The sequence below is a fragment of the Haemaphysalis longicornis genome, unplaced genomic scaffold (assembly GCF_048455015.1).
Source record: "Haemaphysalis longicornis isolate Haplotype H1 unplaced genomic scaffold, Haemaphysalis longicornis Haplotype H1 scaffold_3, whole genome shotgun sequence".
In the NCBI taxonomy this organism is placed as follows: Eukaryota; Metazoa; Arthropoda; class Arachnida; order Ixodida; family Ixodidae; genus Haemaphysalis; species Haemaphysalis longicornis.
The window spans coordinates 17,067,833-17,095,028 of NW_027526335.1; the positions used below are offsets into that span (position 1 = coordinate 17,067,833).

At 45.9% G+C, this 27,196-nt stretch overlaps 1 protein-coding gene across 1 annotated transcript in view; it reads right to left on the reverse strand.

Moving 5' to 3' along the window:
• LOC144174036 (cell adhesion molecule Dscam1-like) overlaps nt 1-27,196 on the reverse strand; it is a 284,742-nt gene that overhangs the window by 58,771 nt on the left and 198,775 nt on the right. Inside the window, exons 12-14 of the mRNA XM_077702435.1 lie at nt 25,224-25,397; nt 14,582-14,720; nt 12,248-12,399 (exon numbers count right to left, since the gene is read on the reverse strand). Of these exons, the coding sequence (XP_077558561.1) occupies nt 12,248-12,399; nt 14,582-14,720; nt 25,224-25,397 (465 nt within the window). The remainder of the gene's footprint in view (nt 1-12,247; nt 12,400-14,581; nt 14,721-25,223; nt 25,398-27,196) is intronic.

Genomic DNA, 27,196 nt, shown 5'->3' on the forward strand with positions numbered 1-27,196 from the left:
GTTGCAGATGGCGGGGCGAAGACTTCGAAACAAAGCCGCGCACCGATCACTCAACAGATAGCGACGTGCAAGCTCTCTTCCGAATGGCAGGGGGCTGCGGTTCGTAGGTGGTGGCCCCAGATGCCCTACCGCATACCCCGAGAAGCGGCCGTAGTCGCGAGCGAGAGAAGCGATCGAAGCAAACTGGGCCATTGTTCCTTCATTGTTATTCGGTCTCTTCCGCCTCTCAGGGCGGCGCAGACGGATCGGCGCGTTGCTGTCCCAGTCGCCCCGCAACGCACTTCCAAGTCCCTTTCATATCTCTGGCTCGTGCCGTGCGCTCGTTCAGCGCTGCGGGGCCTTTCCGAAACGGTCTCGTCGTCGCTGCGAGCACTTTCGCCCGGCCGCCTCGGCGCCTTTGTCTCCTCCTGCCCTTCCTATCTGGTCCCTGGCTGACGTGCGCGAAGCGGAGCGCTTCGAGGGGGCTCGGAATAAATCTGGGTCCGTTATCTCTAGACAAGTGTGTTTCTGTGCGTGCGTGCGTGCGCGGGTGCCGCGCCCCAGCACGGCGTGGAGGCTTGCCGGCCGGCAGGCGCCTTTCATTTTCTCTAAGTGGAGTTTGGAAGGAGAAGCCACGAGCAAGGAACTCATCGATTGGTCTTGTCTCCTGTCCCGTGTGTCGGAAGAAGCTGGGGCACGTTTCGCCGCGATTTCCGTCGACTCTGTGCGTTTGTGCCGCTTCTGCTTTCCCTCCGTTATCCCGCGCCTTTGTTCTCCGCCGTTGTCCTTTTGTCGTCTTTATATCGCCCGAGCTTCCCTCTCCCGTCCCGATTCATTCTCCTTCTTTCTGCTCGAACGGGCGTCGATCAAGGGGATTGCACCTTCGCTGTGCCCAGGCTCGCTCGCTCTGTGATTTAGAAAAATCGCTACAACTCTCTACCCGCAGCGGCCCCGCTTCTTAGGCCCCCTTTTCTCTTCTCTTTGAGGTTTCCGAGCTGACTCGTTTCCAGTTAGAGGCGCTGTAGCCGGGATAAATAATTCAATTAGCGGGCACCGTAGAGTGACTTTTCAATCTCTTCACACCTGGGGCGGTTTTGAATATAAAAGCCGCTCTCTTCGCTCCGTTCTTGCCTCTTCCACGGAGCGTGTTGGTGCCGGTAGGTCGGTGGGTTTTAGCACGGAGCTGACGCCATGGGATTTAAAAAAAAAAAAAGGTTTGGGAGGCTTAGTTCTTTAAAAAAAAGTAATTTGGTGCGTGCCGCAAGGTGTATCTCGCTCTATTGTCTGCTAAATTGCTTTTCTTAAATAGAATTAAAGTCGTTGGAAAAGACAGCGCCAGCTATCGGTTCCGGTTATGCATGGTGGAGGGACCGCTGCACCATTTTTGCAATTATTACAACAGTCTGTTACTTTAAAAAGTACAAATACAGCCCAAGCAGTGATCCACACTAAGGTTGTACCTGGAAAGCAGGAATGGGCGCAAAAAGTATTACAAAAATTACTGACACAAGACGCGGGATAAATTATGTTTTCAAACCAATGATCTACGTGACGATTCAATGACACTTCTGAATTTGCACAAAAAGTATGAGTACGGTATTTAATCGGTACTTTTTACTCATCCGTAAAAGCTTCTTTCCGAGGTGCTTCACTAATTTTAACTGCTACAGGCATGTTTACGAACACCACCGTGCATTTTTTCCCTTTCATAACTTATGGACAGAATAATTTCAGCTTTTGACTGAGCGCTGAAAAAAAAATGTTCTTTGAACATAAAGCATACCACTTCATTCTCGTCAGGATGTGCCCTGAGACATAAATATCAATTTTATTCATTGGTCTGTATTGAGAACGAGTTACAGAGATAGTTTTTATGAAAGATTTTGCAAGCGTGCACGATACCGATGGGTATCCATCGATGGGTATCCATCGATTATCTCGATGGGTATCCATCGAGATAAGGCACTTGCCAACAGCATAGCAGTACACAAATAGCAAGAATTGAAAAACAAATCCGACCTAATAAGCCAGAGCATAATCGCTCGTGTTCCAGGCTAAAAGAATCTATCTCACCATTTCCAAACAAGCTAAAAAAGAAAACCGTATCCACCACAACACTAAAAGAAATAGGCTGTTCTGCAGCCGTCTGCTCCCATTCTAAACGATGCGGCGCAAATCATCATTCCATCTTATGCATACCTTGCCCCTTTACGACTGCGTCATAGTTCTGGCAAGGATCAAAAACTGCTATGGAGGAGGCGTTGAACCCTTATTGAACCATTTAAACGTTTGCAGCACTCACGCGCCCGCCCCTGTGGTTCCACGACGCCGTTGTCATCCTTCGTGCGACCGCACGAACTAACGGGACACCGAATAATACTAACGGGATAAAACGAGCAGGAAAGAAGAGGAGGAAAGTATGGCGAAAGTGTGACGGGGGAGGGCGGTATAGTCAGACGACGCGAGACATTAGAGAGTTTTAGCTTACCGTGTGTTCCGTACGTCCCGAGCGTTTGGTATGTACCGGGACCCAACTGGGCATGTGCGCATTCGTTCCGGTAGGGTGGCCTAGTTCCGCTGACCAGCCGCCCCCGCCCCGCCATGCGCGCGCTCTCGTTCCGGTGGGGTGCGGCCCTTCTCGCCGTGCCCACGCGCGAAAGCCCAGTCGGGTCCCGGCACGCACGGTACACACGGAACGTGCGGAACACACCGTAAGTAACTCTATTTTCACCGGCGGCTACGCGCTGCAATATAATCGAGAGAAAGAAGAGGCCACTGAAGATAGAGCGAGAAGGAAAATGTACGATAAAAGTATGGCGAAAGACACGAGACATGGTACCCCGCGGTGACGTGCGTTCGCTGATGCGTCGATCACTTCGTGAGATGCAGCTGTATGCCCCGTCACCCAGAAGACTGCCGTACGCACAAATTTCGCATTAGGGGATATCGTAATCGTCCGCCAATTTTTTTCCACCTCTGATGAGTTTTTTTAGTAATAGAGGTCGCTGACACACGGAAGCGGTTGCTCTTTCATTGGGAGCTTGCGCGCTGCACAGGCGTTGATCATTCAATGTAAAGCACCAAACCTTAACCTCCCCCCTCTGCCTTAACTTTCCCACGCAGACCAACGTGTCATTCATCTCATAATAAAGATCTGTTATGTTATGTTAATAATAAAACGTTCCGAATGCCTTGCTCCAAGTAAACTTTCTTTCCACGCGCACAACGCCGCAATCGTCGTCGTCATCATCATCATCATCGTTATCATCATCGTGACCCGTTTTTCACTCTCGCGGGAACTGCTCACTACAGCTGCAAGGTTATCACCAAAAGACTCACATGTGGCGCGAACGTGCGAAATAATTTCTGAAATAAATATGTCGGTGCTTGAATTCATCAGCGCATTTGTGGGGTACTGACTCATTTTTTTAACCGAGCATAGCTGACCTCGAAACATCAAGGTACTTAATTTAGCTTCTCCTCCCTTTACCCGTGAAAGCAAAGTGGCAGTAAACCTTCGAATCGGTTTGATTCTACCGGAATGCGGAAACGATAAAAATATTTCGTTACATCTGTGTTAAATATTCGACAGAACGCCGAAATCAGAAATGCTAACGCTGAAAACATTGCGCGCAGAGCAATAGAAATGACCTTGTAGGGCTTTGTTCTGCTGGATAATACTAAGACAAATACGACTGAACAATTCTACTGGGCACTTAAATGTAGAACCCTGGTTGAAAAGAGGGTCTTCATTGTCTCTAATATTTCACTCGAGTTCACTACTTCGAAATGATTGAATATCAGCGCGAAACTATGTTTATTCTATTTTTATCATTTTCGTTGCGCAATGATTAACCTCGCATGGTTAATATGTATTTGATGCAATGTACAGCGTTCTCATCGTCACTGCCGCTCGCACAGAATGAATACGCATGTTTTCACATTGTTTTAATTATTTTCTATTCAATTTATTGCCATTAAAGGAACCCTGCGACACTTTCGATAAGCGCTTTCACTCTTTCCTTCGCTTCGGGAACCACTGCGAAAGATACAGTTATCGCAAGCACGGAGCGGCACTGCTTGATTTGCTCGTCGCACCAGATACGCCTTCCATTTCTCTTTTGTTTCTGTGGCTTTATTTTTAAAGTTTCTATCGAAAAGCGTTCATTGGTGCAACTGAAGGAAAACCGGCCAACAGCCGCCACGTGGCCTCAGTGACCTAATTCGAGCCGTCGAAGAACGTCAAGACCGGGAAAGAGAGAAAAATCTTTTGATCGAGTTTCCAAGTCATCTGATGGGCATGGAGCAGTAATTTTTGGCTGAGGTACTTTGCGACCCCCTAATCAAAATACCGGGTGTGTTGGATGACTACGTCCTGCGAGCATTTAAGATTTTAAAAAAGTTGAAAAAAGTGTTTCAGGGTCTCTTTAAGATGCGGACGTCCGGGGTTCAATCTCTCACTCAGCAGCTTGAGTTACCCACAGAGCAACTCCTCGGGAATAACTCAGCTCCTGGTGTCGCAGAAGCAATGCAGCAGTAATTATAAGAAAGTGGCACTTTAAGCAAGGAACATGTTTACAGCAAAGAAAAACGGCCGCGTATCTGATCGTTTCGCCGCAGATGTCGTCGAAAAATGGTAGTTTTTTGCAGGGTGTCGGAACGAGATCGTTTTCGTTAGGGTTTCCGTTAAGCTTCATAACTAAAAGTTCCATTCCAGTTCAGCTCCTGAGCGAACAAAATAATGGCTCGTAATGGTTCCTAACGGTTCCTGTTTGCGTGCAAGAAAAAATGAGGCTGATAGAATTTTTTTTAACAGAACATTGAGAATTAAAAAAATTGTTGAGAACATCAAGTGATGTTTATTTATTTTATGTTAAAATGTCTGTTAAAGATCTCTGCGCACAAAAAAATTCGAGGACACCTCAGCTCTCTTGGTCGTGTACATCTAAATGGCGCAGCTGCAAATGACTCCCCAACTTTCCACTCTGGTCCCCAGAAGCTACATGCTGGCAGCACTCAATTTGACACCCGGGTTTGATTGAGATGCTGTCGTACACAAAAAAAAAAAAAAATTCTCGAGGGCTGTTGGTTTTGGAACGCCCCATTGGGGTGAACTGTAAAATTGTTAGGTGTGAGCTCTTCAAGCAGGCAGAAAACCAGCGTGGTACGCTCGATTCTCGAGTATTCCGTCTTAGTCTTGCACCCGAACACTAAAACCCGTATGAATTAGTTTGAGGCCATTAAAGAAAAAAAATGAATTAATTTGAGGCAATTTAAATTTCGGCTCTCCGCTTTGTACTAACTCGTTAAGTTGTGATATTTTCGTTACATGTTCAAAAACCTCCGTCTCGTGAGAAACTCTATAAAACTCCGGCGCACCTTTTCTCTTTGATTAATCTTAAAACAGATTGTGTGAGATGAGGTAGCAACGGATCAATATTAGTTTCTTAAGGCCCCCACGTATTCATCCCGACGAAAGGATAACAGCAAGAAAATTGGTGAATATTTAAGACGCCCATCCGCATTCCAAGAGAAATTATTATGAAATATTAAAGTTAACAAAGCCCTGGCCGACACTATTCTTCCCACCCACTATGAAATGCTTTCCACTGCGCTCTGGCAGCACTTGCGTAGAATGTCAACAGGACTTGAAGCTGTTTCCATTGGGTGTGCAGCTGTAACCGCTGTTTTCGCTTCAAGTTGTACCAATGCCCGTCCTTTGATATGGTGAGCGTAACCTTCACCGAGTATTTGAGCCTATTGAGACTCAACAGAAGAACATTTCCACCACCGGACAAAAGCCTCACTAAAGAAGAAGAGCACACTCTCAGGAGATTACAGACAGACACGCTACCCACACTGGCTAGACTGCCCTGCCGGCACCCCGCGTTATATTCTCCTTTTTGGCCGCACTGCCGGGAGAGGGCGGACGCGTAGCACACAGTGTGGGCATGCCAGTACACGCCAACAGTACACCCACTCACAAACACGTCAAGGGAGCAGTGGGAGGCCACGCTGCGCAGCGATGACCCCGCCTGCCAGCGATGGCTGGTAGAGAGAGCCATAGCGGCGATGCAGGCCAGTGGAATCCCGAAATGGGGATAGCCACCTTCTTTCCTCCCTCGTTTTTTTCTTTTATTTTCAGTAAAGATATTTTCAATCAATCAATCAACCATTCGTTTCAAATTGTGTATACTTCTGTTCCCGTCTAACATCGTATTTGTCTTCTGTATGAATATGTAAGGTTTCAGAATATTTCAGGACATGCCCTATAATAATGCCATTGGGCGAATGTAGTGATGTTAAATAAATAAATAAATAAATAAATAAACAAATAAATAAATAAATAAATAAATAAATAAATAAATAAATAAATAAATAAATAAATAAATAAATAAATAAATAAATAAATAAATAAATAAATAAATAAATAAATAAATAAATAAATAAATAAATAAATAAATAAATAAATAAATAAATAAATAAATAAATAAATAAATAAATAAATAAATAAATAAATAAATAAATAAATAAATAAATAAATAAATAAATAAATAAATAAATAAATAAAGTCAAAGCCACGACGTATGCAGCGCACACCAATGCTCACGGCGATCACGCAAGGAGCTTAGCACTGATAATCGAGGCAGACGGAAAAAGCATATAAGAAGGTTGCTAGCCTGCCGATTGAGGGAGGGATCCAGCGAGCCGAAAGGCGATGTTATGCCAGCGAACCGGCGGCAATCTTCCACTTCACTGCATGGAAATTGAAATGAATCCTTAAATACGTTAACTTCCCACTCAAATCGAAAATCGAAACGAAATTATTTCGGTTTCGCTCGCGAACGATATAATTAATAACGCTTCGTTTTCGTTTTCGTTCCTGCCAAAACTAGCTATCGCTTTTTTCTTTCGTTTTTCGGTTTTGGTTTTTATGTTGTCCCGACAAACTGTTTTTTGTAGCCCCTGGCCCGTAACTAACTCTCCCCTCTTTCCCCCTCCTGTTCCCCTCCTGTCTCGGCTCTCCCATGGAAAACGGAATCGAGATTTGCTGAATTCAAAGCAATTTTCCCGAATCGGCACTGTTGGTGCGCCATCAGTTGAGTCCTTTTGTTATTGTTTTCCTCTGGAGCTCGAGCAACGATCCTTAGGCTTGAGCGCGAGCCCTGTTTGTATTTTGTGTTTCAAATATAGTTTTAACTGAATGCTTTGTTTTTGCTGAACAAAGTTGATAAGTATGAAGTAGCTAACAGTAGCTAATAGTTTCGCAATGCTTTGCCTAAATAAACGTCTCGTTCAAGAATTCTCTCCACTTTCAGCCGGGCGGCTGAATCGAGAGACTGACATGCAGACAGACATATAGACCCAAATTATCGCGTTTAAATCCCCTCCTCTATCCAAAAAATAGAATTACAGTATTTAACATAACAATTATGACAATTCACATCTCGGGATTGTTTTAGAAAGCACCGCACATGAGTTTAAAAGGCGCCGCTCAAGCACTGCGGCCTTCTATTCGCCGACAGTAACCAGACGCGTTCAATTATCCACTGATCCTTCGCTGTCTTTTATTCTGACTGGTTCACTCAGCGAAGGTTCAATAGATAACCTTGTTTTCACGTTTTGCTGGGCCGACACGTGTCTCCGTGACGTTGTTTGAGCGTCTGGTTGAGGTGATTAGCGGATGGTGTTTACGGCTTCATCGATTCAGACCGGAGTAACGAGCGAGCAGGAAGTAGCGGAAGAAAGGGCATGCCTGCTGCTAAACTAATTATAACTTTATTTCTGTCCCAAAAATACAGTGATGAAGGAGCTGGGGAAAAGGCTGTAATGAACAGCTTGAATTGGCCATAACCCCTCCTAAACCAAGTAGAAGAAATAGCAAGCAAAAGCAAACTCACACACACATAATGACCTAATGTCTTAAATGAACAAGCTAAATAATAATACCGCCAACAAATCATGAATAAAAGCGAACAGGCTTATTTTATCAGGAATCGTTTAAGCCTAAATTGTAACACATGCGGGAAATAAAGCTCTATTCTGTACTACAGTGTGAAGACGGGCTAGTTGGTTCAGACTGATGGCAAAAAACAGCGCAAAGAAAAGCACGGAAGACGAGAAGGAGGCAAACACGGCTGCTGCCTGGTCAACCCTCGTCAACCCCCAGATATCAAGAGTTAGATATGGGGCTCCAGTACGGGTCTTTTCTTGCATTTTCGCGGAAAACGGGTGCAATGCTGTACCTTTGAGGACCTTCCCTTACGCCGTAGGGCAATCTCTCACCAAAAAAGTGTTCAAAGGGAAGTAACAGAAACATAGATGTCCTAAAAGGTCACACCATATTGCGAGCGCACAGATATTGTTTATTCCTGTAGACGCATTTTGGAACAAACCAACACGCTTCCGCCCCGGACATGGTGGAAGATGCACTTTTAAGCGTGGACACAGCAGCCCCAAAATCTGTCAGAGTTGGTGGCGCCGTGGCGCTGCGCGTCTACCTTTGATTGAAAGGACATCTGGTGGCAGAAATCCCAACTAAGCTTCGCAGCGTCCTAGGCTTCAAGTGGCTTGATCAACGACTGTCCGAAACAACGTCGTTCGCAGGCACCAGCGGCATGCACGTAAAACAACGTTGTTCGTCCTACAACGCGATCTTAATGCGTAATTTATTGCATTGTTTAAACAGATGCAAGAGTTTGGCCGTCCTACGATCATTTAGACGCGCGCGCAGCTCCTCTGAACATTGGACACCAGCTGTGACTTTTACAACAACGATTTGTCTCCGCTGCTTCGTGCGTAAACTTACCCCAGTTGTGCAACGTCATTTAGGACGAAGAACATCAGCGTACTCGCCGTTATAGTTTAGTCCATTTCAGAAACTGGCCTACTTTCCTTGTATGTCGGGGCGTTGTTTCGGCAGCGGAAGCTTTCTTTTTGCCGCTGCTTGTACTGAGTAGCTCGGGGCCTGTAGCCAACGGTAAAATCGACGGCACTACATTGTTTGCGAGCGCGCACCTCTTCGACATTCAATAGTACTTCCCCTCCAAGCTCTGAAACGTACCTTTTTGCGCAACCACACTCTCAGAGAAATGCTGACTGCAAGTAGCATCATTTTTTGCTGGGGATGTCTGCAGAGCACGCATTCATTCGTCTAGGATCGCAGGGAACGTCAAATAATGTCACGTTTGCTTGCCAGCCGTTGCAGTACGTACTCAATAAGGCATTTGCACCACATGTTTTCGCTGCGCATGCATAAAATCTCACTTGTGTGAGTGCTCAACGGCTACCGAGGCACACATTGCCCTCGGTTTAGTGTTTTATACCTTCTTTTGATTGTTACCGACCCAAAACACATGCCTAGAACACGTTGAAACACTGGGGTGAGCGCAAAGGCTTTTGCACACGTCTTTCTTCGAATTATCGTCTGCACCACCGGCCGGGAGAACTGGCCAAGCCGCGGCGGGCAGACATTCATCAGACGACCGGTTACGGAAGCTGCCGAGAAGGCCCGACAAGGAGCCGAAAAGATCCGAACACCTCCGAGTGGCACGCGCTTGGGCAGCTTCTTTTCTTTGCCGCTGGAGGGCGCTGCAATCAGTGGTCTCAGCGGTATCAGTTTGGCGACTTTATTATAACGACGAGTACACGTTTGTTGTGCGAGCTGCGTCCTCACCTAATTTTATGTCTTACACCGTGGCCCCGCGGCTTTCAGCGGCCACCACGGCATTGTCACGAAAGACACGTGCTTAGAAGACACCTTCAAAAAGAACAGGCCATTTCCACTAACGTGAAACCTGAGGAGGGTCGAAGCATGCAGTGTATAAGTGTATTCAAAAATTGTAAGTATCTCTCTTGCCACATGGCGTGGGCATATTGGGCGCCGGAGAAGCGCCGCTGGGAGCAGGAATCGCGCACTTGCAGAGGCTGTGGCGCCCTCTCTTGCGTTGAACCGGATTTAAGAATTTTCATGCTCCATCTGCCTAAGTACGTAGGGGTAGTAGCAGGGGTCAACACGAGTGCAGTACAATGCCGTGTCCCGCCCTGAGGGCTCGTCCTCAGTGATCAATGAGGCCCCGGCACCAGGTAAGTATGCCTACTCTTGCTTCGACAGAGAGAGGGGGCTAAAGAGAATTTATTATAACCCACATATCAGGGCGCAGCGACTAGTGATAACAGCGCTGCCCTAACAACAGAAAATTATCCAATCAGTTTGCATGTAACATGGTCGTTCTACACACTGCACAAAATTTTTGGCGTGGTCAACAAGCCACTACAAATCAAGTCACACAAAGTTCACCTGTGTTCAAAAAAACAGTTCATAAACTATACTGAACTCAGTACGGCACTAGAGAAACGCTAGGAATGTTGCTCCTGACCCCTATAAAGCGCGTAGACCAACGCAAAAGGAAGGCTTCTTCCCCTAGAGCTGCCAACTCATGCTCCAAATGACTCATCACAATCGACCGGACACGCCACAGCAGTGGGAACATTGCCCGTTGCGGCCGGGCTCGAAAACATGCAGCACTACGAAGACAATTATTCTATTGGGGATGGCCCTGGGCCGCGAGGCTCTTGCCTCCGACCGACCACCCGACCCGATCAGGCATAGCGTCATGAACCGGTGGGTATTTGAGGGTAGCACAAAGGATAACCCGTCTACAAACGGCTTCTGGTTGTGCTTGACGATTTCTGACGTGCACAGGGAGCGTTCCACGAATCTTTAAATCATGTTAGTTTATTTTGAACCATTTTTATCCATTATACACTTTTCTTTTAGTACTTCTTACGTTCTAGCGGAGGCGTTGAAAAACGAGTGTTTCGGTGTTTTAGTACCGTGACTACATGAGAATACTATGACAGGAGACGCCGATAGCCCGAGCTTCTAAGGGGCTTCACCCCCTAAAAGCAATTGCGAGTTGTTTTTCGGTGGCGGATCCTTTTCTAGAATCCACTGGTGGCACGCCAAGGGCCCATTACTACCGTTGTCGATTTATCTTGGTGTATCGGACGGGTCTTGCATCTCCGGATAAATCCGGATACCTGCCGCCGCAAAACGTTTTCCGCGTTTGTTTATATCAGGAAAATTCCAGTTTTCAGTGGGAAAAGTTTCTTAATTTCGTTTCAAGCACCGTAATATGTCGGCATCCTGTGATGAGTCTGGAACCAGAAGGCAAGAAAGCCGTCTTATCCGCGGATTCATTAAAAATATATATTTCATGTAGCTTCGCGTGCCGGAAGGAAGAAGAGGGTCAGTTTATCTGATAATACCTGGGCATCCTGGCTTGACTCGAATTGAGAACCCTTTCGGTACACGCCAAGCGGCAGAGCAGCCATGAAGTGTTGGCTTTTATTGCGTGCGCACTAGCTAGGACATGGCTGCACAATTTTGCCCCGTCGATCCGTGGACATAGGGCGACAGAAGATCAGATAAATACAGAGCTTGTGTGAAAGCTGAAAACGAGACGTCAAGCTGAGCCCAGAGCCGGTGGTGGCACTGCCTGCGGTGTTGCTGCGTTTGAACTACTTCTTGGCGCGCCCATCCACCGGCTCCTCAAAGGGCCGTGTCACCACTATACACATTGCAAAATGTAGAGTGACGCGAATGCAGGTCCGAGTCTGCGGCAAAGCAGGAGGGAAATGCCGATTCTGGCAGACAACAAAAGAGCGACAGGCAGCCAATGGCGCTGCTAGCGCATTTGATTGATTGGTTGATTGGTTGATTGGTTTGATTGATTGGTTTTAACGCGCCGACGCAACGCAGGGGATGAGACGCGCCGTAGTGGAGGGCTCCGGAATGATTTGTACCACCTGGGGATCTTTAACTTGCGCCGAAATCTCGAACATACGGGCGTTTTTGCTTTTCGCCTCCATCAGAAGTTGCTAACGCGAGAAAACGTGGCCACATAGACAGTTAGAACGCAAAGGGCAGTTGTAATGGTGGGCGATGGGCGTGCGAAAACGCCATGTTGGGGGCTTTTAAAGCAGAAGGGCGAGTGCCCGTTAGGCCGAGCGTCACGCTTAACAGGGATGGCTCTTGCGTGTCCTAGTGATAAGTGATAGAAACTCGGAAAAATAATGTTCAAGTTTTACAAAAATAAACTGCGATAACGCAGAACACTACGTAATGGTAAAGTTTGGGAGTCAACCAATAATCTACCTATAAGAACAATTTCCACACACCTCTAAGCGATATCATGAAGTGAGCAGGCCCATGTAGGCTCCGATTAGACATAGCTCCGAGTCAGAATTTATTGTGAGCACTTACCTTGAACTATCACTTGAAAGTGCGTCGTATCCTCTCCGTATGTGTTTTTCGCCTTGCAGGAGTACACACCGGAGTCCTCGCGCGTTGCTTGCGAAATCTTGAGTTCGGATTGGAAGTCCTCCCCAGATTTCTCTTCTTCCTTTGTTTGGTACCTTGAAGGAGATATAAAGGCCCCGTTAACAGCCCTGCGTGAGCCGCGAGCATGTGAAAATATCTATTCGTTTATTGGCGAGGCACATTATTATTAGGATGCGATCGGCAGTTAAGTTTGTATGCCAGTGCCCAGGAGTACTTATGAAACAAGACCTTCTTCACACAACAATACAGTTTTAGGGGTGAAAGCAGTAGCCTAAGTTTTTTAGTCGGCTCACTTTTTTATACCATGGTTAATATTCGGCGTAACTGTCCGAAGCTATAACTTGAGCTGTAAGCTTCACCTTAGTCGTAGGCTACGGAAATAATTTAATCCACCTGGGGGTCTTGAAGATGCAGCAAGTTTTGTTACATGTGAGCGTTTCTGTATTGCCCCTCAATCACAAGGCTAGCAACCGCGACCTTGCACCGCATCTAAAGCCCTATTCTCAGCTGAAGAACGCGTCAGATCCCCCCGCCCCCGCACTTTGGGTCTATTCTGAAATGGAGTAACAGCAGATACCTTTTTTGCAAGAACGATCATCGCCGATGGCAGGCTGAAGCTATCATGGTGTCTATTATGATCATAAGTAATATATGATCATAAGTTCAATAAAAATTTCCCCAGTGCCGAGTAGCAATCCGGGCTCTCAGCCTGTATAACCTCTCGGCCTTTCCTTTCGCTTTTCTCCTCCTCCTCACTCCATGGGCATGGCACGAGCATAAAAGTTTCATTTATGGTAGTTTATTAACGATCACGACCAGTACATGAAATCCTATCTTGACAATATACGTCAACGTTGGGGTGAAGCGTTGATACTGAAAGCGGAAGTTTGTTCTGGGTGACATGGGCAGTACACGATACAAACTCACTTAAGGATGAACGCAGGCAGAAACAAATTGGTGCAAATTTTTTCGCGTAACCTAATTCCGTGTTGTATCTTACCGCATGCTTTACTAAAAATAATGAACTACAAAGTTGCGCGCCGCTGCGTTTCGCGTACATTTTCTGTAATGCTGAACGGCGACAACCGTGAATACGAACGTTGGCTTCGCGAACATGCCTGCCCGATAGTGCAAGCTTAACACCGTGCCCGTGCGAGCGTGCCCGCTTGCCGGAGTGCCCCGGAACGGTCCCTTGTAATTGTTTTTTATGTTTCCCTAACTACCTAGAACCTTCGAAGGGGTCGCTTATAGCTGGCATCATGCTTGAATTAAATCCCCTCCTCCAGTCGAAACGTCAGTAAACCATTGTTTTCGTTTTTAATCATGCGTCTACCATTTTCTCAACTATTTCTTCTGGCTCCTCGAGAAGTTTCTTTTACTGCTATAAATATATATATATACATAAATATATATATATATATATATATATATATATATATATATATATATATATATATATATATATATATATATATATATATATATATATATAGTCGTGAAGTGGAGTCCTTAGTTGCTGCAGGAATACGCACAAAGTAGAAGTACGCTCTTCGGAGACTTTATTTCCAACGTTTCGACCTGAGACAGGTCTTCCTGAGGAAGACCTGTCTCAGGTCGAAACGTTGGAAATAAAGTCTCCGAAGAGCGTATATATATATATATATATATATATATATATATATATATATATATATATATATATATATATATATATATATATATATATATACACAAAAATGGTTTCGACCACGGTAAAAACAGAGAACAGATATAATAACGTTTCGGCCGAGGGACCGTCCTTCGTCAGATACAGTGATGGCATTCACTGTATCCATGCCATCACTGTATCTGACGAAGGCCGGTCCCTCGGCCGAAACGTTATTAAATCTGTTCTCTTTTTTTACCGTGGTCGAAACCATTTTTGTGTAAATTCTACCGGCGTCCAGGAAAACTTTGTTGCTGTATATATATATATATATATATATATATATATATATATATATAGAGAGAGAGAGAGAGAGAGAGAGAGAGGGAGAGAGATTGCGAGAAGGGCTGTCTTTGGTTGCCGTGGCAGATAGTAAAAAATGGGTGTCGCTTCTAACAAAACTGTTTATTGGTCGACGTTTCGATCGGATGCCGATCTTTCTCTTGAGAAAGATCGGCATCCGATCGAAACGAGGCTGTTGTCTCTCAAAGTATACTGCCGGTAGATAACTGCTCGAGCAGCACTATGAGCACCATACTATGAGTACCAACCTTTCCGCGTCGATGGGCTTCTGATTTTTCTCCCAAGTATAAAGAGTCGGAGGGTCACCGATAGCCAGACATTGAGCCCGATAATCCTCTCCTTTCCTCAGAAGGAAGCTCCGGTGCTTCACTTCGAACCTTGGAGGCACTGCAAAGAACAGAAAATTTTGAATTTTCCGTTAATACCCATATGGTTATTAAACAAAAAAAAATGCTGTGAAGTTATATTAACAAAAGTGTCGCAGGTTACAAACACGCAAACGTAGTGTGGGGTTGAGGGATTATAACTCCATTTGAAAGTATTTTGATTACACAAACATTTGTGATTGAAAGAGGTACTGCCGTACAGGCTACGGCGTTATGTGCCAACGAGTTTACGGGAACTGCAGTTCTGCTAGGCTCCTTACTTTCAACATTCCTACGGAGCCGTGCTTGGAATGGTCGAGGGTGTGAAGAACAAAATTTAGCGTCTTTCCGCGCGCATTGTGCGAAACAGTCTGCAATGAGAACTGAATCGCACTCGTGCAATAGAAAGAAAATGGCTCAGAGTGAACGGTTAAGATGTCCTAAATGACGATCATTTTCAAATTGTGATTGAGCGAAGTTCGAAACTGGTGTGACAGCTACGGTGTTGCCCCTCAGCAACCACCTTGGTTGTGTGCAAGCACCTCTTCTCGAAGGTAGCGCCACTAGTTGCGCGAACGTGCACAGGCACGTACACGCACACACGCACACAAACACACACGCACATGTGCACGCACATATCCGCTCGCACACACAGACACACGCACAAACGCAAGCACACGCACATGAGCACGCACGCATCCACACGCACGCACACATCGGCACGCGCACACACAAACACGCATTCGCGCGCACACACACGCACACACAAGCGTGCACGCACACATCCCCACGCGCGCGCACACATGCACACACATAAATATTTCACGCCTAGATCCGCACGCGCGCACACAGAGACGCAAACACACATAAGTGCATGTGCACGCACACATCCGCACGCACGCGCACACACACGCACATGTGCACGAAACATCCGCACGTGCACACACACTAACGCATGTACGAACGCGCGCACACACACATACACACGCGCACACGCACACAAGCACGCACATACATGTGCACGCACACATCCGCACGCGCACACATCCTCACGCACACGCACATGTGCACACACACACACGCATGCATGGACACGTGGACATGTGCACATACACATCCACACGCGCACACACACGCACACATCCGCATGCGCACACACGCCCACGCACACAAACTCACACATACACGCACACGCACGTGTGCACGCACACATCCACACGCGCGCACACGCACGCACGCATGCTCTCTCTCTTTCTGTCTTTCTGTAATCTCCGGCCTCTATGTAAACAAAACGAACGCCGTTTCGGCATTTTTAACCTGCAGAATGAGTGCCGCTTAACACCGGAAGACCTCCCTTAAACGCTCTTGAAGATCACCTTCAAGCACTCTCATGCAAGCTAAGCCCACTAAGTACACAGCACACAGCGGGGGACCTTGAATTGTTTTTAAAGCATCCTTGCGATAGCTCGCACACATGCGCACGTTTTGTTCAATGTTTTGTTAAGTAAGCAATAGCCAAATGCTTCTCTACGCGGATGACATCAAGCCGTTTCGAAAAGTTGACTCTCGTGATGACCGTGCCCTTTTACAGTCCGAAATTTGCAGTGCAAGTAATTGGTGTCTTGTTAACAAGTTACTAATAAATCCTACGAAAACACATGTAATCAGTCTAACCAGGAAATGCACAAGTGTGTTACACGATTACACGTTAGATCAATGCACCCTGAGAAGGGTTGATGGGTGTCGGGACCTAAGGATTTTTGTCGATTCAGTGCTACGTTTTCATGTGTACATCGAAAAAGTTGTTAGAAAGGCGTACAGTCAGTTAGGAGAAATATCCCGCATCACGCGTCCATTATATAACGTGTCGTGCTTCAAACGCTTATATTTATCCTTAGTCATTCCGAAATTTCATTTTGGGTCTGTCCTATGGAACAACTTGTATGCAACACAGGCTGCGAAGATTGAAGATTTTCAACGACGTTTTGTTAGAATTGTTTATGATAGGCATTTTGATTTAAGAGTGCATCACCAGTATAATAACATTTTGGATAAATTGCACTTGGTTGCACTGTCCAAGAGACGGAAGGATGGATATTTTATATTTCTGTTTAAATGTTTGCACCATGTGACTGAGTGCGAGAGTTTAACTTCGTCAAAACACTTGCGGGTACCTTGTAAGCCATTTCGAGAATTCAATCTGTTTGGCACAACTGAAGTTTGTTCCCCTATGCAACGACTGTTTCATTTGTATAATGGGGTGAGGTCAAATGATGTTGATGTTTTTAACAATAATATGTCGGCATTTAAACTAGCTCTTTCCAATTTATAGTGTCTCATGCATTGCTATTCATGTTTCTTCTATTTTGAAGGGTTTTTCTTTTGTATTTTCTTTCTTTTCATTTTGTGCACCACCGTCTAAGGTCACACGCTGTTGGTGGGCGCGTACAAATAAAGATGAATGAATGAATGAATGAATGAATGAATGAATGAATGAATGAATGAATGAATGAATAGCCTTCAACGCCCATTCCGTCTTGACCTGGCCACGAAGCGACCTTGTCACGTTCCTCTCAGAACCTTCAGCAAGCCGAGCTGGTGGGCCCCCAAATGCTATCTGCCTGTCTCTCCACACGTGTCTTAATTTGTGCGTGTGCGTGCGTGTGCGTGCGTGTGCGTGCGTGTGCGTGCGTGTGCGTGTGCGTGTGCGTGTGCGTGTGTGTGTGTGTGTGTGTGGTTCAGTAGAAGTTGTCGATGATTCAAGGGGTTCTAATGAGCACGACGTTTCTAGATAGTGTTGCGGGTTTCATCAAACGCTTACGTGAAAATTGTTTTAGCTGAGACCGCCATGGGGAAGTAGCACAAATGTTTTGGACCTGCATTACTTATTTTGATCTTGTTGCTTCTGTAGTGAGGAAATCATATTTACTGTTCAAATAACCCCCAACGTTTTAATGATAATGCGCAATGACCCGGGCTGGCGGCTATCAGACAGCTTGTTTATTCAATAAGAAGGTCACCGTGCATACCGCGTAATGCAAATGATACCGATAACTTTATTACAAGAGCCAATGTGTCTTATGCGTTTCTGCATAAATCACCTTAAGGCACAAAAGCAAACCTATCCAGTGGGCCTATTCAGAAACAATTGTCCAAACAGGTAATGGCGTCTATTTAAACATTTTGTTTTTGTTGTGGCGGTGGATTGGTGATGGTTGTCGGACAACCTTGCTTGTGCGGGAAAGAGGCATTCTTAAAACGTGATATACATGATGGTTTATGCAAAGGTTGGCCGGCAGAGGATTGCTTTATGCTGCTGTCATTGCGAGACATGTTGCTGATAGGTTGAAGTCTGGTTGCGACTATCACATCGAGATGAGGGTGAATTAGAATACGTGTGTTGTAAACAATTCTTGGTTTCTGAATTGCCAGAACCCACTTCTTGTTCAAGAACTTATAAATGAAAGGTTGGGTATAAAAGACATCGTTAATAGACGCGATAAAAACTGGAAGAAATTGGGGCACAAGAACGACACTATGGGAGTACAACAAAAAGAAGACTTAACTAGGAAGAATAACAATGCAAAGAGAGGGAGTGTCGGAATGACAACAGGAAATGCGAAGGGAGATAACAAAAAGTAAAAACGAGAAGATGAAAAAAGTGATCACGCTACAAAATGCTCCAGACACAAACAAGCACACTATTAAAAAAACTATGATGTTAGCACTGTACAGAACTTTTTTCGCTGTCAGTCTGCTGAAAAAAAAAAGGGGGGGGGGGGTCAGGAGGGGATAACGAGGAAAAGTCCTAGCCTTGCGGGACAGGACACAAAACGCCATTGTTAGTCTATTTTTTTCAAGCTCACACGCGCTAACAAAATACTGTGACATTGAGTTTGTGGCAAAGTGGGCTGGTACGTGTGCTCGTCAATCCTGCTTATATCTGACGACTGAAAAAAATCGAATTTGCTGCGCCCGTCAGCTGTCCTCCAGTTCCTGTGATACATAGAAACTAGCAACATCTGCGTGGCGTACGGACGCCCTGACAGCGTTATGACCTGCCACGTGATCTCTTGGGCGTGTCCTCTTCGATGAGAGTGTCTTGCGGCTGCAGGGGGAACGCAACCTAGATCTGGTAGACGTTCACTGTGTTTTGTTTCTGTTTCCTGCTTTGATTTAAGCTGCCGGCACACAGTAACTAGGAAGCATGCATACAAAGGTCAATAATTTAGGTTTTCCTTTGGTTTTTTCCATTAACGAAAGACAAGGAGCACGGACGCCTCCCAAGTTGAATTTATGTCGATGCTTGCGAGCACGCGCGACTGGACATATTCAGAAGTTTCAAGTTGGGTATGTGGTCCAACATATTCTGAAAACATTTATGTGCTCGTACACTTCCGTCTGTTGGTCCGAAGCCTGTCCAACAAAATCAATGTTACATAGGAAAAAATGTGGCACGAACAAAAAAGACAAGCACGCGTTGCTACGCAACACCCGGGAGAGTTGGTGCGGTGGGAGCATTGAAGTGCCGCGTCTGCTACTCTTCATAACAAAGCCCCTACGCTAGATTATGACCACTCGCGCTCCCCTTAGCAAAACGAATTCTCTTTCTTTAAAATTGTCTACGGAAGCCGAACGATGACAGCAACTTAAGAAGATAATCTATCATGTATCGAGCTCACGCGTTGACTTACTTTGCCGATTCGCCCGAGCACCCGCGTGTCTATTTACGCTATATACGCCAGAGTAAACGTTACCGTAGGGACATAACGAGAAACCTGGCGCCTCAACATTACGCTGCTTCTGGTCGTCCACTTCGTACAGACGGTTTTCAGTAGTTATCAGCGGAGTAGTACGCGATTTACTTTTGTATAAAATATGATATTTATTTAAACATGGCCTACAACTTTTGAGAGGCTGCCCCTACATATAAATGTTGCCGCCATAGGCAATGCTTGGTCCACCGTTCGCTGATGTTCTCCCTACGGATCATCAACGACTGTCGCTCGAGCTCATTCAGTAATGCATGATTCTGGTGATGCAAGAAGTGCAAAGAATAACTATGTGGTTAGTCCCAGTCCTAAGCTTAACCAACGCCTTGAACCCAGGGAAAGTTTCAGGTTGGACACAATGAACTGCCGTATCTCTGTCCCCCCTTTTCCCGGAAAAATAATCGCAGAGCGCCAACAATATTCCCGATAACAAACGCAAATGAATGGTTAAATATGCCTCATTTGAAAAGGAAAGAAAGATACGGTGAATGCCAGGCGCCCAAGATACAGCCATGGGAAAATTCGTCCGTTATGGTTAGGCATTTCAACTTCCTGACGCATAATATAAAACATTCAATTTTCGAATGAATGATATGCGACAAAAACAGGGCCTAATCTCAAATTTAAGCATTTACTCTTCGGTTTATTAAACACTCAACCGCGGTTCTCTTAAATTAAGACTTCTCTATCAAAAGAATTCGCAGAAATAATTGGCGCATTCGTCCGCAAATTCGACCTGATTAATGCTGAGCATTGATAATTTTTGTATTCCGGTACAGAATAATCGGTAATCTTATCTGCCTTCTCTTACACACATATACACATTTGTTCATGCAGTTAAGGCGCGGAAGAAAATATTAGCACTTTAGCGAGCTTCAGAAAAAGAAAGTAAGTGATGTCATGTTGCTAGCCGAGGCACATTTACAAAGCATTGGACACCCCAAAGCATCCTCCCCGTGAAGCAACAAATCAACCTCGCAAGCTGCTCCTACCAAACAGCGCTACCTCCCACGAGAATTGAAATCGTTATGATCGGTACTCCCGTCCCCAAATTCCCAATTGACCATTCATTTTGCCTCCCCGCTGTCCTCGCTTTTCTGGTTGTGTCTTTCCTGTGACGCTTATGACCGGTCGTTATTGATCTTCGCGCCACTGCCCATCCATCACTGCCAGCCAAGTACATTTCGAACGGCCAAGATTCGTTTCGCTGCTTCAGTTTAGTCAACACCTCCAACGAAAAGTGCATAGCCTAGGAGCAACCAATATTCTCCCCTCTTTGTTTATTACCGTCGCGGGTATGGTACCCACACGAGTTACCTCAACGCTACCTGTTTGTTACCTACACGGGTACTGTCAACAAAATTTGAATAGCAAATATTGCTGCGAACTAAGCATTGGGTTTGTTTGCTTATGTTTTGTTTTTACTGCCCGGCCACTCCCGGTTGTGTTATCTGTGTCCCAAGCGAAGCGTGTATTCCATTCTTTATTTTTATGCCGCACGGGTTATCTCATTCTGATACGGAGAGCGTTTCGCGCTAACGTCACTAGCCTCGAATAATCTTCTTTGATCTACAATGTTCTAGATGTAAATCGACGGTTCGAGAAACACTCACACCGAAAGATAAAAGCCTGCAGAGCAGACGCGGTGATATCCGAATCGAAGACGCTCGCCCGCGCACGTCACTTTGTTGACTGCTGCTTCGCCGCCTGTGTATTCTTTGAGTTGTTTGGGGAGCAAAAGTTCGCTCCAATGAACGTGTTTTCCTTCAATACAACTGCGTCGTCTTTGGCTTCGGGACAATATCCCCTTTTGAGATTTTGTTGACGGTACCCATGTTTAATTGGTGTTTTCTGTAGTTTCTTTTCCATTTCGCATCTGTTGGTTTAACTATAGGATGTGTGCTTTCGCGACGCGGTTGCACTTGAAGTTAAGTTTTTTTTTGTGTGTTTGTACGCCATAACACGCAGTTGGTGTTATTACGTACCACGACGTACATCCCGCGTTCACTTTTTGTTTTTACTACTCTTCTTTCTTCAAAGACGTGTCTATTACTTTGTATTTTCTCTGGTGTGACGTCCTCTCACATTTGTTATCTTTTTACCCTTTTAACACCATTAACAATCCGTTGCTGTAGAAAGGAGGGCGGAATGTGAAGCCTACTGTCTCCAACATACTAAAGAATGAATCTACTAATTCTTATTACGCCTCAACAAATTGCTCTGTCTCCGTCCGTGGAGAAGAACGCGGTCACATCATTCATCCGGTCGCAGTGATGTGACACAAGCGCCTGATTTCTCCAAGGTCATTCTTCTGAACACTTTGCTATATGTGTAAGACTACCGGCAGTCGTTCAAGCATTTTCCACACTTCCCAAGGAACTTGCGCTAAGCAACAGCATTTAGCATGCTTCGGCAACCAGGTACGACTGCCATTCGGAAACAGGAGTCTAACCGCCGATTCATGCCAGTGCAATTTCTACTCGAATGCGGCGGTATAGCGGATGCACTTCGCGAGGCGCACTATCGACGTTCGGGCCGCGCGTAGGCTGCGAATTGATTAATTATGGAGAGCGGATGCGCGTGTTCTCTGGAGCCCACTTTCCGCTCGTATTAGCGGCGTTCCACATCGGCGTGACATGTCCACGTAGCGCTTGTAGCTCCAGTTTCTTTACTTGCATTCGCTGCTACCTGCTCTCCGTGGTGCTGATAAGCCACGGCTCCTCACATTACCGCCACTCCCTCGATAGAACAAGTGTTCCGAAGCGTATCAACCTTTGTACTCTGCTCCCAAGACAAACTGGGCGATCCGTCCTGTTTATTTGATCTGGTGTAAGCATGTCTTGCTACAGTGAACAAGATGATTTTAGCGTCAAATTTATTTAACAACGCCGTTAATAAGTCGTCGCTCACGCTCAAATAGACGCCAATGCCCGAATACAGGCAGGGCGCAAAGCGTAGCCATTCTCTTGACGTCATGCCTGAAAGGTCGCCTCGGCTGGGTGGCGCGGGAAAGTCACTGAAGAAATCGCCGGTCGGTCAGGTGGCTCGGCGACTGGCTAGCCCCGCTTTTGGCGTTTCGCTGGGCGCGTGTGTTTACATTCCTGCTCCCTCGAGTGTATTTATCGAACGGCTCAGTCACACAGTTGAACTACGAAAGGGCGTGAATCAACGTGGTGTTACTTTTGCTACTATGAAAAGGTGACGGTAACATGCTGGTGCGGCGGTGCGTCAGCGCGAAGCCGCTAGAGTCTGGAAACTTGACCGTGAGCGTGCCCCGTTGAACGACAACAAACAGCAGTCCAATGAGCCTGTTCGTGATAATGCGTTTGGATTGGCATAGACCATGCGTGATCTATCAGCGTGTGCGAAGGACTTACAAGTAGCATAAATTCGCGATGACATCTACATAAAATCACCAAAGCGCAGTCAAAGGATCGTTGCCCGCATGATGCACAACTGCGCTGCCTGTTAATTTCGCATCGCGGTATCGTCGTGAATTTGCTTCCTACAGTGAAAGCAGCTTATTCTTACTCACTAAAATTTTTTTGCGCGCGTATTCGCCGAAAAGGTGTAAAAATCTTGTCCCATGGCACACACCTTTAACAGGTGTTTTGACTAAAACAGGGTGCAAGGTTGAAAGAAGGGTTGGCTTGTGGACGCTTTAAATTATTGATTGATTGAAGGGTTTAACGCGCCGACGCAACGCAGGCGATGAGGCGCGCCGTAGTGGAGGGCTCCGGATTAATTTTGACCACCTGGGGATCTTTAACGTACGCCGAAATCTCGTACACACGGGCGTTTTTGCTTTTCGCCTCCATCAGAAAAGCGGCCGCCGCGGCCGACGCTTTAAATTAGGGGTGTGAGGTTTCTCAACACCTTAAATATGGGGGGGGGGACCAATCAAATAGATTGATCTGGTGAAAGTTCGGTTATATTTTTAAGGAACCGTAAAGACAAAATAGAAATTTGGGTAATTAAAAAGCTACTTTGGCCTGATAAAAAATTATAAAAAATTGGCCGCGTATCTGCTCCTGTCGTTGCAAATGTTGACGAAATACGATAGTCGACTGCCGCCCCTGCCAAGTAAATGCCACCCTTCTCTTTCCCGCTCACCTCTTATGCTGTTCCTATGCCGTATCGCTCCTCCCAAGATAACACGCTAGAGGTTCGCTCGTAAATTTAAATTTACTGCATTCCACTTCTCCAAGTCGGGTGCCTGGATGCCAGCGTTGCCGTACGGAGGAGACGCGCGTGAATTGAGGCACCGTACTACAACGTTTATAGAACTACGTTGCCCTACTTCAAGAGCGTTCCAAGCGGAACGTAGAACCTATCCAGTTGAACTTTTCGTTGCTGTGGCCGTTTGGTTTCTTAAATGCCGGCAGAAGCTATAGTAGCGCGGGCAACAGCAGGTGACGGAAAAACCAAGCATCCATAATTTTTTTAACAAAGGATATCACTTATGTATGGATTTTCTGCCTTATATAAGCGTTGTCTTGTTCTTGTTAAACTGTGTTGACAGTTATGAACATTGACGGCGCACCTAGACGTTTAGATTTGGTTGTGGGTGTATAAGACTATTGCGCAGCTTCTGTTTCACTTTGGCCGGGTGGCTGAATCGAGTCACAGACAGACAGACAGACAGACAGACAGACAGACAGACAGACAGACAGACAGACAGACAGACAGACAGACAGACAGACAGACAGACAGACAGACAGACAGACAGACAGACAGACAGACAGACAGACAGACAGACAGACAGACAGACAGACAGACAGACAGACAGACAGACAGACAGACAGACAGACAGACAGACAGACAGACAGACAGACAGACAGACAGACAGACAGACAGACAGACAGACAGACAGACAGACAGACAGACAGACAGACAGACAGACAGACAGACAGACAGACAGACAGACAGACAGACAGACAGACAGACAGACAGACAGACAGACAGACAGACAGACAGACAGACCAAAATATCTGCGTTTAAGTAGCCCACGAAAGACTACCGTCTTTAAAATTTTGTGCAAGCTTGACACTGAGATGTTAAAATAAACAAATGAAGCATCGGCGGCTGCCTAGTCAGTTTACGGCGACTTCTCGATGAGGTCACAGAATCTTGTTCGCGCTATTGCCGGCCGCTGACCTGAGCCACATGACCGACGATCGTAGCGGGGCCTGTAGTCCCGTTTGATTATATCATAGAATTGCTAGCGTGCAGTTACCTCACTTATAACTGGTTTTAATACTGGGTCATATTACGTCATGCCTGTGCATAACACGTCAATGTAGCAAAAGGTTTCGAATCCTTTCAACGTCTTTGATTTCTTTTGTTAGAAAAATGTCTTTTGTGGCCGGAGTGGAGCTGAGTGGAGTGTTTGCCACCAAAAGCTAGTTCTTTCAAGTTTAACAAAGTTGTTTTTTGTCTTCGTGACCCCTTAAAGAATTTTGGCTTTGCGAGGTTCCGAAGAAAAGGCTACCGGATATGGTAACGTCTACAGAACGACCACTGTAACCCAGTTTTCAAAATCGAGAAACGTTATTGGCACAGGAGAGAAGGCAACAGGAAGGGTTTCTCTCCGTGCACAGTTCGCGGGCAAATCAGCCACGTTATCAACTTCGCTGAGGAGTAACGTTGCAGGAAAAGAATGAAGGGGCCGCCGCGCCGCAGCAGCGACGGGGGGAGGGGAAGGGGGCCGAGAGAGAGCGGTGGAAGGAACCCGAGCTTGGAGAAATATTTACCTTGCACTTTGAGAAAGACGAGTTTGCTGATACCCGGCCCGATGCCGTTGTGTGCCTCGCACAAATAGAAGCCCCGGTCGGATTCTTCCACCTCGCGAATGAGCAGGCTTCCGTTGATGAAATGGTGGTTCCGAAAGTTGTAGTGGATGTACGAGAAGTTCCGTGGCTGGCTTCCTGCGAGCGAGAAGGAAAGGAGAAAGAGGAGAACCCGAGATAAATGAATCAACACTGCCGTTACCTAAAAGGAACAGACATGGCGGGGCCACAAAAATAAGCACATCCCACGATGCCAAGAAAGAAGGGTATTTGTGCGGGATGGTGTTTCGTTAAATGAAGGAAGCTGGAGATATCTAATTGAAAGCGTAGCCACCTGTTTACGCTCGTGGTCTTTTCACTGACGGCGAGGCAGAAATACTTAAAAAGAATAAAACTTTGTATTACTTCTTCTTGGTCTCGTGTTTTGCAATATAAATCAAGAAGTGGTGCGCAGTATCGGCTTAGAGTTTTTTTTTTCTATTTTTTAGTGGTCGATGCATTTTGCTCTTACGGCCAGCAAATTCTTGGAAGAATCCTCAATTTTAAATAGCCCACTATATATGTTGCTAAGAAGCTGTTGCAGAAACTGTTTTATGCGTCGTTTGTTCGAAAAGCCATAATGGTATGACCCTATTTATTTCGCTGCGCCTGAACAGGTGAACACCATGGTAATGGTGCACCACATTCTTACAGAAAAGTAATGGTCAAGAAAAAAAAGACCCGGGACACCACTTAAACTCGCAACGTTTACAGAAATAGATGGTAAAAAAGTACAAATATTTTATTCAAAGTAAAGGGTTACTAAATGGGCTTCTTAGGAAATTAATGTACCGAGCGACTTTGCATCTCTCATATCCACCACCTGGGAAATTTGGGTTACCCTTTAAAGTGGCCGTGAAAACAAAATACAAGTTTTTTTTTTTTAAAGATTTCGTGTTCTATAGTGCCCCCAGCGCCTCTCCGGAAGCAAACGATGCTTTATTCACTGCGAATTTAATCAATCTAATCTAAAATTTTGATTCTTGCGCCAAAACATGTGTTTGAACGACGTTTGCAATGGCAACTAAGAACATATCTTTCAGCTAAACTTGGTGTGGAGGAGAAACTTGCTTACTGTTAGACAACCTACATGGCGCCACCACACCACGGCAAGCCGTTTCTGCCTTTGGTTTGTTTGTGACCGTAATTAAACCGATTAAACTTGGCTCGTTTTTGTTCACGGAGAAAATAATCGTTTCGGGAAACATGGTGCTCTCTCGACAAATATGGTCCCGTAAGACACTGTCGCTTGCGTCAATCGGCCAGTGTCGTCTGAGACATAGAATTTCTTAGTAGTATACTAGAGAGGAAATTGCGCCTGGTAAGCCATGTCGTCGTGGGGTTGATGGGAAGACCCCCGCTTTAGGCTTGGGCTTGGCATGACAATTGGATTCTTAAGCGGTTTTCGGGATTTGCTTCCTTCACTATGCATTACAACGTCTTCGAGCTACTAGGAAGCCAAAATCCTCCCTGTTCTGTAATAGCTGTGTTCGGTGAAACAGCAGGCAGTGCGTGATCGTACCTGACGTTGGTCATGCCACAGGTGAAGGACGTATTTCTGAGCGCGTAATATGCCCCCGCGAAATTTGTATCTTGCGGAAAGAAGAAACAAAACGTACTAAGACGAAATCAATATACGACAGATACGGGCGCCTGTTTCCGTCCTGTCTTGTCATCGTCCACGACTGTTTAACGCCACATTTTCTTTTTTCTTCAAGTTTTCTTCACCAACTCGCTCAGCAGCAAGTTTTGTTAAACTGTAGCTGACGGTCGGTGCACCGGTTGTGGGGGCCAAGCCCCTCAAATCGGGGCGAGGAGGCGCTAGCGACGTCCTCCTCCTTGGTGGGGCGAGGGCGATCCTCGCGTGCTTCCCTCCTCTCCCTACGAGGCAACGGGGG